The 12,897-nt window shown below is 43.7% G+C and overlaps 1 protein-coding gene across 5 annotated transcripts in view; it reads right to left on the minus strand.

Moving 5' to 3' along the window:
- Positions 1-235: 235 nt before the first annotated feature.
- macroh2a1 (macroH2A.1 histone) overlaps positions 236-12,897 on the minus strand; it is a 39,005-nt gene continuing 26,343 nt past the window's right edge. For 4 of the 5 annotated variants that reach the window (XM_078411399.1, XM_078411403.1, XM_078411402.1 and 1 more), the window contains exons 6-9: positions 12,427-12,526; positions 7,249-7,338; positions 6,311-6,485; positions 236-4,198 (exon numbers count right to left, since the gene is read on the minus strand). In XM_078411399.1, the coding sequence (XP_078267525.1) occupies positions 4,033-4,198; positions 6,311-6,485; positions 7,249-7,338; positions 12,427-12,526 (531 nt within the window). In that variant the 3' untranslated portion in view covers positions 236-4,032. Of the gene's footprint in view, positions 4,199-6,310; positions 6,486-7,248; positions 7,339-10,685; positions 10,777-12,426; positions 12,527-12,897 lie in introns of all 5 variants that reach the window. The other variant, XM_078411400.1, reaches the window with a different exon arrangement.

Here is a 12,897-nt window from a genome sequence, read left to right on the forward strand (position 1 = left end):
TTTTCAGGAATTCTCATTTATGGGAAATTATATGTTTACTTCTGTTTAATCATGTTGATTGAGAATGATCAGCCATGATCACATTGAATGGCGGTGCTGGCTCGAAGGGCCGAATGGCCTCCTCCTGCACCTATTGTCATAGTGATTAAGTGTCAGAATCATTGTGACAGAACACCTACTGATTTCATTGCAAGCTGACGGGATGGTGGAACATAGGAACAAGACCACATACCAACCAAATAACTTTATTTAGGTCGATATACCTTCTACAAATTCGATTGATGCTTTCACCACTATTACAAATCACTATTCTACTTTCAAATCATAGATCCCAACAGCAGATGGTTGTGGAGTACAAAATGTTCTTCAGAAAGGCAATCTGAGTCAAGTGTCTTGCTTGGGATAGATTGGCATGGTCCGTCTCTCTCCCATCAGGCAAAAGGTACGGAAGTGTGAAAACGCACACCTCCAGATTCAGGGACAGTTTCTTCCCAGCTGTTATCAGGCAATTGAATCATCCTATCACAACCAGAGAGCAGTGCTGAACTACTATCCACCTCATTGGTGACCCTCGGACTATCTTTGATCAGACTTTACAGACTTAACCTTGCACTAAACGTTATTCCCTTATCACGTATCTTCTATACACTATAATGGCTCGATTGTAATCATGTATTGTCTTTCTGCAGACTGGTTAGCACGCAACAAAAGCCTTTCACTGTACACGTGACAATACACTAAACTGAACCATCTGTGGCTTGTCTTTGTCTTGATGCGCCATCAGTTCCCAATTGACCCTCAACTCCTTGCCCTCCAGGTAGATTTGTTCCTGGTTGTACCACAAGCATTTTGTCCTTACCCTGGCACTTAGCTCCAGTGTGCTACCTTCTGAAATAAAGAGTTTTACCAAGCTGGCAAGGTTTATCAGTTAACTAACTGCTCCCTTGTAACTTCTTAGCTGCCCTTTAAATAAATTCCAGTCTTGGTGAGCTGCATTATCTACCTCAATAATGTTTTTTCCTTTCATTTCTGCGGAATGATTTGTATTCGGGAGGATAATTCCACAGGAAATAGTGACCCCCCCCCCCCCCCTCACCTAAAGAGTGGAACGGTAGTTGGGAGGGTAATTACCGCCTTATGGGATGTGGCAAGCAATAGTTTCCATAGTACAGAGGCATGAAAGACAGGGATCGCTTGGGTTTGTGGAAGTCACCAGCAGTGCCAGTGTCTCTTCATTATAGTCTGAGTTGGGGCTCTCTGGTCATGTCAGTGTCTATTCGCAGTGGTTCGGTGCTGGGGTCGTTGACAGTGTCAGTGGGGTCAATGCTGGGTCTGGGGGAGCCAGTGTGAGTGTCAGTGTCTGCCCCTGGTGTGGTCAGTGCTGGGCGTGAGTGAGTTACTACTGTACCAGCAGTGTCTGTTCTAGGTGGGTCAGCACTGTGTCAGAGGGAGACCCTGGCAGTGCCAGTGTCTGTTTCCAGCAGGGGGGTGCTGGGTTTGTGGGTGTCACTGCCGTACCAGTGTCTGTTCTCAATGGGTTGGTGCTCGGGTCACTGTTGTACCAGTGTCTCTCCCCTGTGCAGTCAGTGCTGGGTCTGAGAGAATCACTGTTGTACCAGTATCTGTTCTCAATGGGTCGGTGCTGGAGTCACTGGTAATGCCAGTGTCAGTTCCCAGTGGGTCAGTGCCGTGTTTGAGAGAGTCACAGTTGTGCCAGTGTCAGTTCCCAGTGGGTCAGTGCCGTGTTTGAGAGAGTCACAGTTGTGCCAGTGTCTGTTCCCAGTGGATGGGTGCTGGGTTTGAAGGAGTCACTGTTGTACCAGTGTCGCCTCTGGGAGAAAGGTTTAGGTTTGCACGAGTCACTGCCAATGGCCATGACCACTCTCAATGCGGTGTGAGGTCGGTGTGAGGGAGTCACCACTGCCGACGATGTCTACACTCCGCGACGTCAGCTCTGAGCGGGAGGACATCGGTGGGCATCATCACCCTCAGTGGGAACAGTCAGTGTGGCACTCAATTGGAAACGGGCAGGAAGGACGATGGGCAGAGGTCAGGCTCGAGTCTGAGCCATCTAGTTACTGCATTGATGATACAAGGCCATTTGGATTAAGTTGGACCAGGTAACATGCATGTTGGTTGGCTGTTTAGTGAGTGGCTTCACACTCTGCCTCAATGTTGATGCCCTCGTACCAAATAATCTGCCAGTAACTAGGACCATCAGTCACTGGTTTGGTTTAGCTTAGTTTAGAGATTCAGCGCGGAAACAGGCCATTCGGTCCACCAAGTACACGCCGACCAGCGATCCCCGCGCACTGATACCATCCTACACACTAGGGACAATTTACCATTTTACCGAAGCCAATTAACCTACAAACCTGTACGTCTTTGGAGTGTGGGAGGAAACTGGAGCACTCAGAGAAAACCCATGAGGTCACAGGGAGAACGTACAAAGTCCGTACAGACAGCACCCATGGTCGGGATCAGACCCAGGTCTCTAGTGCTGTAAAACAGCAACTCTACCGCTTCCCCACCGTGCTACCCTGTTGTATAACTCAGTTCTCAGTGGGATTGAAGTTGGGGTTGAAGAAGTCATTCTCGCTCCTAGTGTCTGTTCCGAATGGGATCAATGCCGGGTCTGAGGGAACCATTGGCAGTGCCAGTGTCCACTCCCAGTGGACGGGACAACCAACGGGAATTGCTGGCTTAGTGAAAAATTCACACAGCAGGCTGATTTGTGCTCCTCACACCTGCATGAGGGGATAGCGTAGGGTTTTAAAATCAGAGATGGTGACTGTGCTTTTTTCTATTTGTTGACATTGTGTGATGGTCCATGGACAGTGCTGGCATCTAATGGTGCTTGACAGAGACACAATGAGGTGATGAAAACCAGAGACGATGTCGGAAATTGTCAGGGGGGGGGGGTGGCTGGTTTGGTGAAGGAGAGAAAGCAGGGTGTGTTCAATTAAAGTCACTCAAGGAACAATAAGACTTTTAATTAACTTATCTCTGCAAACATAAGCAGCTTATTCTGTTGGTGACTAGCATAACTTTCTACCACAAGTATCAGTTAACCACTGTGTAACTACCATGTAGAAAATTCAGTGTCCTAAGGAGTACTAAATTCCATAGACAGACACAAAAGTGCTGGAGTAACTCAGTGGGTCAGGCAGCATCTCTGAAGAAAATGAATGAATGACTCAGTCTGAAGAAGGGTCCCAACCCGAAACATCGCCCATTCTCTTTCTCCAGCGATGCTGCCTGACCCGCTGATTTACTCCAGCACTTTGTGTCCATCTTCGGTATAAACCAGTCTCTGCAGTTCCTTTCTATAAAGTACTAATTTCCAGTTTTGCAAGTTAGTAAGAAAGTCGTTCTAATAACATTTACAAAGGTGTGAAAATAGCTATGCAAAAATGATTATCCTCCTCCAAACCACAGTTTTTCTTGTTCGCATCGTAACCATGAACTAATTTTAAACAGAATGAAAGAACACAACCACAATATATATATATATATATATATATATATATACACTAAAAAACAGATGTCCACCACACTCCAACCATTTAATAAACAAATGACAAACTCCATTTTATCATAACTCTCGACAGCTATTTGTGGCGATCAGATGTAATGTAGACAAAATACAGTTTTATCGCACCAAGCAATTTCAACGAATTAATCTTCGTGCACATCAATGTACCACAACAGAGTTACAAAATGTATCTCCCATCCTCTCCCAGTTAAGAATTAAAAATATTCAGACTGGCAACATAGGACCATGAGTAATCGTCTCTGGTGCAAATTAAAAACTACAAAATATATACTAAAATACAATGAATTCTAGTGACTTTCTGATGACAGTGCATAATCCATTTTCAAGCCAAATGTCAGTGCCATAGTAAAATTAAGAACCAGATTCTGATCAAAGATTCCTTTCAATTGCCTGCCCTTTTTTTTGCTTTAGTAACTTACAAAAAAAGTGGTAAGCATCACAATGTTGAAGAGCTCTCCCTGAGTGAGTGGACATCTTTAGTTAGCATCCAGTTTGGCCATTTCCTGGACGTAAATCCCGATACTTTCACTATCAAAAAGCACAAAGTAGACAGTTTTGATTGAGGACGACATTGTAGATACGAAGTAGCTGGAAATGGCTTTCAGGATCAGTTGGGCAGCACTCTGCTTGGGAAACCCATTTCTGTTGGCGAATCAACAACAGGTTAGCACACAGTTACGGACTGGCACACAGGGAAACACAAATTATACCTCTTGCCATTCAAATCACAGACAATTTGTCACGTCATAATCTCCATATAACATACAATAGCAAATACCTTTCTGCGATTATATTTACTGGTTCGTTGGTTGCAGATATAGAATCATAGAGTCGTACAGCGTGGAAACAGGCCCTTTGGCCCAACTTGCCCACACCGACCAACATGTCCAATCTGAACTAATCCCACCTACCTATGTTTGGCCCATATCCCTCTAAACCTACCCCATCCAGATACCTGTCTAAATGTTTCTTAAACGTTGCGATAGTACCCACCTCAACAGCCTCCTCCGGCAGCTTGTTCCATACACCCACCGTACTTTGTATAAAAAAGATATCTCTCAGGTTCACATTAAATCAACCCCCGCTCACCATAAACCTATGTCCTCTGCTTCTCGATTCCCCTACTCTGGGCAAAAGACTCTATTCCTCTCATAATCTTATACACCTCTATAAGATCACTATTCTCTGAATTACAGATGAGAGTCATATTAAGAAGCAACTCCAAATAGTAAATAATTTAAGCCCCATAAAAATGTTGTTTGTACATAAATTATAGAAGTTTGGGTATTCCTGAGTGCCCTTCATTACTACAGAGTTAAGATATTTTACAAAGGAAGTTTTGTTTTATTTATCGTGAGGAAATAAATTGCACTGGTTGTTGTTACAGTCCGTGCCAACCACCGATCCCCGTACACTAACACGATCCTACACACTAGGAACAACTTACAATTTTTACCGATGCCAATTAACCTACAAACCTGTACTTCTTTAAAGTGTGGGAGGAAACCGAAATACCCTACACTGCACTACACTCGTGTGTGGGATAGAAGAAATGTACAGGAGATTGCTGGTTGGCGTGGACTTGGTGGACCAAAGGGCCTGTTTCTGCACTGTATCTCTAAACTAAGGTTAATTCCCGGGACACCAGGTTAATTTCCGGGATGGCGTGACTGACATATGATGAAAAAATGGGTCGACTGGGCTCATATTCACTGGAATTTAGAAGGATGAGAGGGGATCTTATAAAAACATATAAAATTCTTGGACAGGCTAGATGCAGGAAAAAGATGCAGATTAAACAGGCTAGATGCAGGAAAAATGTTCCCCATGTTGGGGGAGTCCAGAGCCAGGGGTCACAGTTTAAGAATAAGGGGTAGGTCATTTAGGACTAAGATGAGGAAAAACGTTTTCTCCCAGAGAGTTGTGAATCTGTGGAATTCTCTGCCACAGAAGGCAATGGAGGCCAATTCACTGGATGTTTTCAAGAGAGAGTTAGATTTAGCTCTTTGGGCTAATAGAATCAAGAGATCTGGGGAAAAAAAAAACTGGAACAGGCTACTGATTTTGGATGATCAGCCATGATCATATTGAATGATCTCTGAACGGTGAAATTGAATGAACGGTGCTGGCTCGAAGAGCCAAATTACCTACTCCTGCACCTAATTTCCATGTCTATGTTTCTAAACCGAAGTAAAGAATTAAAATGTGTGCTTGGCTTCACACATTCAACCGCACATTACTTAAATCAAATGAATGTGCAGGGTAACAGCAAATAAACGACGTGTTAAGTGCTGGCTCTCACATAATATTTTTTAGCATTGCTTTACCTCTTTAGAAGAAACGACACGTTTATATCTTATCTTGGGTGCATGGAGGAACAGCACCTCATATTTCGCTTGGGCAGCTTGCAGCCCAGTGGTATGAGCATTGACTTCTCCAACTTTAGATAGTTCCTCTGTCCCTCTCTTCCCCTCCCCCTTCCCAGTTCTCCCTTTGTCTTCCTGTCTCCACCTATATCCTTCCTTTGTCCCGCCCCCGACATCAGTCTGAAGAAGGGTCTTGACCCGAAACGTCACCCATTCCTTCTCTCCTGAGATGCTGCCTGACCCGCTGAGTTACTCCAGCATTTTGTGAAATAAATACCTTTAATTGGGTGCACGGATGTCAATATCCACAGACTTCATTCAAATTGAATTATTTTGCTTTGGAAACAGTACAGTTCTGCATGTCACAGGATGAGGAATGTTTCCTTACCTCCCGCTGCCAATTGATGGGAAGGCAATAGACTTCAGCTTCTTTTCATCTGCTAATGCCAGACAGTTCTTCACCGTTTTCTCCAGGAGTTCTTCACATTTGTCTGATCCCCAGCCAGGGCTGTTGCAATGGATGACAAATTTGGCCGGCAGCCCGTGGCCTGAACTGAGCACAGCTGGCAAAAGCAAGATAGAGTATTTTCACATCAGCCTAGGTTAGAGACACCACAGAAACGGGCCCTTCAGACCAAAGAGTCCGCGTCGACCAGTGATCCCCCTACACTGTCATTATCCCGCACACACTAGGGACAATTTACAATTTTTACCAAAGATAATTAACCTGCAAACCTGTACGTCTTTGGAGTGTAGGAGGAAACCGGAGCACCCGGAGAAAACCCACACGTTCACGGGGAGAACGTACAAACTCTGTATAGATAGCACCCATGGTCAGGATCAAACCCGGGTCTCTGGCGCTGTGAGGCAGCAACTCTCCTGCTGCGCCACCGTGCCACAAATCACACACACACACAGTACGCAGTTTGTACGTTCTCCCCGTGACTTGCGTGGATTTTCTCCGGGTACTCTGGGCTTCCCCCACACTCCAGGTTTGCAGGATAATTAGCTGTGGCAAAATTGGAAAACTGTCCCTAGCGTGTGGGTCCGTGTCAGTGTGCGGGGATCGCCGGTCAGCGTGGAATCGGTGGGCCGAAGGGCCTGTTTCTGCGCTGTATCTCTAAACTAAACTAAAGCTAAACTAAACAAATACAATCAAGTCAAACTCAAGTACAATAGGTAGAGCAAAGGGAAAGATACAGAGTGCAGAATATAGTTCTCCACATTGTAGCACATCTGTCCAATGCCTTGTGGGCTTCATTGCAACCTGGTGTATAAGAAATTAAATCAATCTAACTTCATCTAAAATTAAACATGTGATTGTACCTCCTGCTGTGTCCAAGGGTCCATTCTTCTTGCGTAGTTCGCTAACAGCCTCTGTAAACTCTTTGCCGCCCTTCTTCTCCAAAGCAGCTCCTAAATGTTGAAGTAAGAATTTACAACTGCGGCACTGAAGCAAAAACAGCATACTGACTTACACTGGTAAGGTTGTAATGATTTGAGAAAAAGTAAACACGGTAGAATTTGTAAGTTAGTCAAAACATTGAAGAAATCTGGTGTGGGAGTTTGTTTTGAACAAATTAGTCAAGCAGTGAGTCATAAATGTACTCTTAATCGAAGTTATGCTGCAACAGATATCATATGCTAAGGGTGCAGGAAGTAACTGCAGATGCTGGTTTACACCAAAGACAGACACAAAAAGCTGGAGTAATTCAGCGGGTCAGGCAGCATCTCTGGAGAAAAGGAACAGGTGAAGTTTTGACGACCAGAAACATCACCCATTCCCTTTCACCAGAGATGCTGCCTGACCCGCTGAGTTACTCCAGCTTTTTGTGTCTATCTTCATATGCTGAGGGACTTATGGAAGTTGTAAAATGTTTAATATGCGTGTATTCTAAAGGTTGTTTTCAGATCAACTGAGATCCTTCAACTGCCGATCTAGTGACAAACACCCCTATGCATCTTTTCATATTATAGAGCAAGCAAAAGAAAAACAGGCCCCACGGCCCACTGAGTTCACACTGACCATCGATCACCTATTCACACTAGTGCAATGGTACCTGGCTCGAAGGGCCGAATGGCCTACTCCTGCGTCTATTGTCTATTATCTCACTTTCTCATCCACTCCCTACACACTTTCATCAGTTCATATTAATTTATTGTCATGTGTACTGAGGTACAGTGAAAAGCTTTTGCAGTGTGCTATCCAGTCAGCGGAAAGACAATACATGATTACAATCGAGCTGTTTACAGTGTGTAGATACATGATAAGGGAATAATGTTTAGTGCAAGGTAAAGCCAGCAAAGTCCAATCAAGGATAGTCCAAGGTCACCAATGAGGTAGATAGTAGTTCAGCACTGCTCTCTGGTTGTGGTTGGATGGTTCAATTGCCTGATAACATGGGGGGGGGGACGGGGGGACGACTGTCCCTGAATCTGAAGGTGTGTGTTTTCACACTCCTATACCTTCTGCCGAATGGGAAAAGGGAGAATAAGGTTCCCATCTAATGAGCTGAACATGATGTGTGATCTGTAAATGATCTCAAATTTTTCCACAGGTTTTAACAAGACATATATTTGCTACTGTAATTCAAACCTTTTTCATTCATTGTGATGCACGTTATTTGTAGTGTGTAGTAGTCTTAGAGGTTACAAAGCACAGCCAGGAGCCCAACTTCACCAGCTGCTGATAGCAACCTTCTGAGAACCCCATACTATGTAGCCCATCAGCAAAGAAGCAAGATTCCACCTTGCTCTTAAACCAAAATAAAAGTTTGCATTTGGAGGAACCGGAATTTTTTTAAAGTTGCAACATTGATTAAAACAAAAGGACTGAAAATGTTTTTTCGCCGGGAAATTAATGTTTAAGAAGATGTGTTCCGATGAGCCCCAAGCTGATAGGAATGTGTCTGGTGTGCTCAGAAGTTTGACGTTACCTGCGAAAAACTGCAAAAGCAAATTACAAACACCAGTTTTGCAGTGTGACCACACTTAAGGAATCTGTTTGTCAAATGAATCACAAATTTATTTTTTTCTGCTTTCAGGGGTGCAAATTATATGAACATTCGTGGTTCTGCTGAGAAGAGCAAGACGGTAATTCCATGGGTACAGTCGTCAACCTGAGGAGCACCTTCAGCAACAGACTGGTTCCACCAAGATGCAGCACAGAACGCCACAGGAGATCCTTCTTCCCTGTGGCTATCAAACTTTACAACTCCTCCCCCATCTGTGGTGGGGTAGACGGACTCCCCTCCCTCGCCCTCCCCTCTTCCCCCCCCCCCCCCCCCCAATCAATCTTTGCACCTCTCCAATCCTTCCCACTCGTTACTTTAATTTCATGTTTCATGTATCTTGTGTTTTATGGACTGTTGGCAGATCAATTTCCCTCCTGGGATAAATAACGTTCTATCGTATCGTATTGTATATCATGATTTACAAGCCTGAACCATCCAAAAACATTGGTCTTCTTCATTCCCTCTGGCTCAATGGCCTATAAAATCCCCACCCTGATATGATGGAAATACCATGATCACCAGGACGGCAACAATTCTGACAATGCTCAATGTAAAAAGTTCCAAGGACTAGGAACAACACTAAACCATCATTAAGCAAGCTGGCAATCAACCAGCAACCTCACATTGAGAAGCGGCGGACATGGAAGATGGAATTGCCAAGATGGCTTAGAAAGGATTCCCTTCTAAGATGTGGGAAATACTAAGTACTGGTCTATGCTCAAACATTCTAAACATGACTGGGACTGTTTAATGTGTAGGATGGAAGTGCAGGCGCTGGTTTAAACCGAAGATAGACACAAAAACCTGGAGTAACTCAGCGGGTCAGGCAGCATCACTGGAGAAACGGAATAGGTAATGTTTCAGGTCGAGATTTTCGGGTCTGAAGATGAGTCTCGACCGGAAAGGTCACCTATTCCTTTTCTCCAGAGATGCTGCCTGACCCGCTGAGTTACTCCAGCTTTTGGTGTGGATCTTTGGGACTGTTTAATGTTGGCAAAGGCGTCCAAAAAGTGAAAGACTTTGTTCCTCAGTTTTAATATTTAAATTTAATGAAGAAAGTGTAAAGTAGATTCACTGCAGCATTAAATTTTAAACGTAATTTGTGTTTTGTCTTTGTCATTTTTGGCACGGTCACAATGCATCACCACCATTAGCCATAGTGCCTGCTACAAATCACGCGTTTGAAGGAGAAATGCTATCAGGACTTCCTCTGAAGCGTGGAGCCTCAGCGGAAACAAGAACAAATGGTATCTTTACCAGTGAAAATTGAAAGCAACATTAGTTTTTAAATTCAGAGGGTAAATCTTTTCATCCTTCCAGCAATAGTCATGAGAAAAGAAATGCAAGTCTGTACTTCATATTATCAATAAGTCTAATTTAATTGAGACATTCGAACACGATACCCAATTTGGCACATAAGGCATTAGGTTAAAGTTGCCCAAAATTATTCCTCATTGAGGTTTTAGTCTGCCCAAGTTACATAGAAATATAGAAAAAAGGTGCAGGAGTAGGCCATTCGAGCCAGCACCGCCATTCAATACGATCAGTTCCATTGAAACCCTGACTCCCAGGAGATTAGCAATGAAAGGAGAATGCGAGTTAACTTTGATATAGTGAAAACTTAAGGGAGCGGACCAGGCACTTTAATTTGCTATTGCTGGAAGCAGGAAATGCCAATCGAGTTAGCCAGGCAGAACAAGATTTGCCACTGATCCACATGCACTCTCACTGCACAGAAGTTGTCATTACCTACATCCCCACCAGTGTAGAAGTCAGAGTTCGTAGGGTGAACGACAACATCACTGTCAATTGTCGCAATGTCAGCCTGCACAACTTGTAACTATAAACAGGCAAATAAACATACAGAACATCAACCATGCTGGAAAGAAAACTGGCAGACTGGGTGATCGGCAGTCTTTCAGAGGCGACTCCTGCAAACAACAGACCTCTCTTTAAATCTGCATCGGGCAAGCAAATCAGAAACATTTCAGGTTGAACACTTAACTTGACGATCAACTGAAAAGACCTTCAAACATATTCAGCCCACTCGGCTCCAAACAACCAACAACACATTATCACAAAGCTTTACATATACATCTTATAAACCATCTTTCAAACCATCTTTCAAAGATCCTACTTCCCATGGCAAGCAAAGTTTCTTTTTAATCACCGTCTTATTCTCCTTAGAGAGGCAAACGGCTCGCTCCCTGACCCGCTGAGTTCCATCTCTGGATACATAATGCAGACCAAACCCAAAGATTGCTTTGGAAGCAAAGATTGCTTTTACTCAATATCAACAAAACTAATGTCAGAGCACTTTGTTACATCATCATTATAGATATAAATGCCATATAATCTTTATGCCCCAAAGTAAAAAGATAAGCAAAACACTTTTTGGAGAGCCAAGGGCTTTTTACTCATTGTGTAAAAAAGGAACTGCAGATGCTGGTATATACCAAAGATAGGGCCCTGGTGAGACCGCACCTGGGGTATTGTGTGCAATTTTGGTCTCCTAATTTGAGGAAGGACATTACTGCTATTGAGGGAGTGCAGTGTAGGTTCACCAGGTTAATTCCCGGGATGGCGGGGTTGACATATGATGAAAGAATGGGTCGACTGGGCTTGTATTCATTGGAATTTAGAAGGATGAGAGAGGATCTAATAGAAACATATAAAATTCTTAAAGGATTGGACAGGCCAGATGCAGGAAAAGTGTTCCCGATGTTGGGTGAGTCCAGAACTAGGGGTCACAGTTTAAGAATAAGGGGTAGGCCATTTAGGACTGAGATGAGGAAAGTCTTCTTCACCCAGAGAGTTGTGAATCTGTGGAATTCTCTGCCACAGAAGGCAGTGGAGGCCAATTCACTGGATGTTTTCAAGAGAGAGTTAGATTTAGCTCAGGGCTAAAGGAATCAAAGGATATGGGAAAAAAGCAGGAATAGGCTACTGATTTTCGATGATCAGCCATGATCATATTGAATGGCGGTGCTGGCTCAAAGGGCCGAATGACCTACTCCTGCACCTATTTTTCTATGTTTCTATAGACACAAAGTGCTGGAGTAATTCAGCGGGTCAGGCAGCATGTCTGGAGAAAAAGGATGGGTGACTTTAGAAGGGTCCCGACCTGTAACATCACCCACCCTTTTTCTCCAGAGATGCTGCCTGACCCGCTGAGTTCCTCCAGCACCTTGTGTCTATCTGTTTACTGATTTATGTCAGCATTTTTTTATGAACTGCACATTTTGAAAGAGAAGGCTGCAGAAGTACTTTGCTTTGCACAATGGGAAGGATTTTTCAAAGCATGGTTTGCCCGACCCCTTTGAACAGGTAACGGTGAACTGGAATTAATTATGGAAATGTACGCACTGAAAATTTTAACAGTGAGAATAAATAACAAATTACCGTCGTAATAAATGCCCAGAATCTGATCCACATTTAAATTCCATAATGCCTTCAGTCAACGTTACCTGCAAAGTCACATATTATTTACCTAGGTCATCTTTTAGCTCAATGTCAGCACTGGTGGGATTGATTATGGCCTCCACCTCGAAGCTCGCTATGTTACTGAGTTCACTGTGAATAAGGTGCAACTGCAAGGAAAAGCATCGATACAAAAGTAACAGGGTGAAAGGAGAACAAAAAGGAGCAGGAAAGGTTGGTGGAAAAGCACAACAAAATCCCATTGAAGCAGAGGATAAAGACAGCAAGCTCTGCAAAAACACATTGCATTTGTTACAAAACAGAAAACATCAGTTTTCTTTGAATCTCCAGTTTTCTCCCCTCTCCACCATTCCTGTGGACTTTGCCCCCCAGTGCTGTTGAATAGTTCCTGAAGTGATTTGTGTTGGAAGGAACTGCAGATGCTGGTTTACACCGACGTTAAGACACAAAATGCTGGAGTAACTCAGCGGGAAAGGCAGCATCTCTGGAGAGAAGGTATGGGTGACGTTTCGTGTAGAGA

This window comes from Rhinoraja longicauda, chromosome 14 (assembly GCF_053455715.1).
Source record: "Rhinoraja longicauda isolate Sanriku21f chromosome 14, sRhiLon1.1, whole genome shotgun sequence".
Classification (NCBI taxonomy): domain Eukaryota; kingdom Metazoa; phylum Chordata; class Chondrichthyes; order Rajiformes; family Arhynchobatidae; genus Rhinoraja; species Rhinoraja longicauda.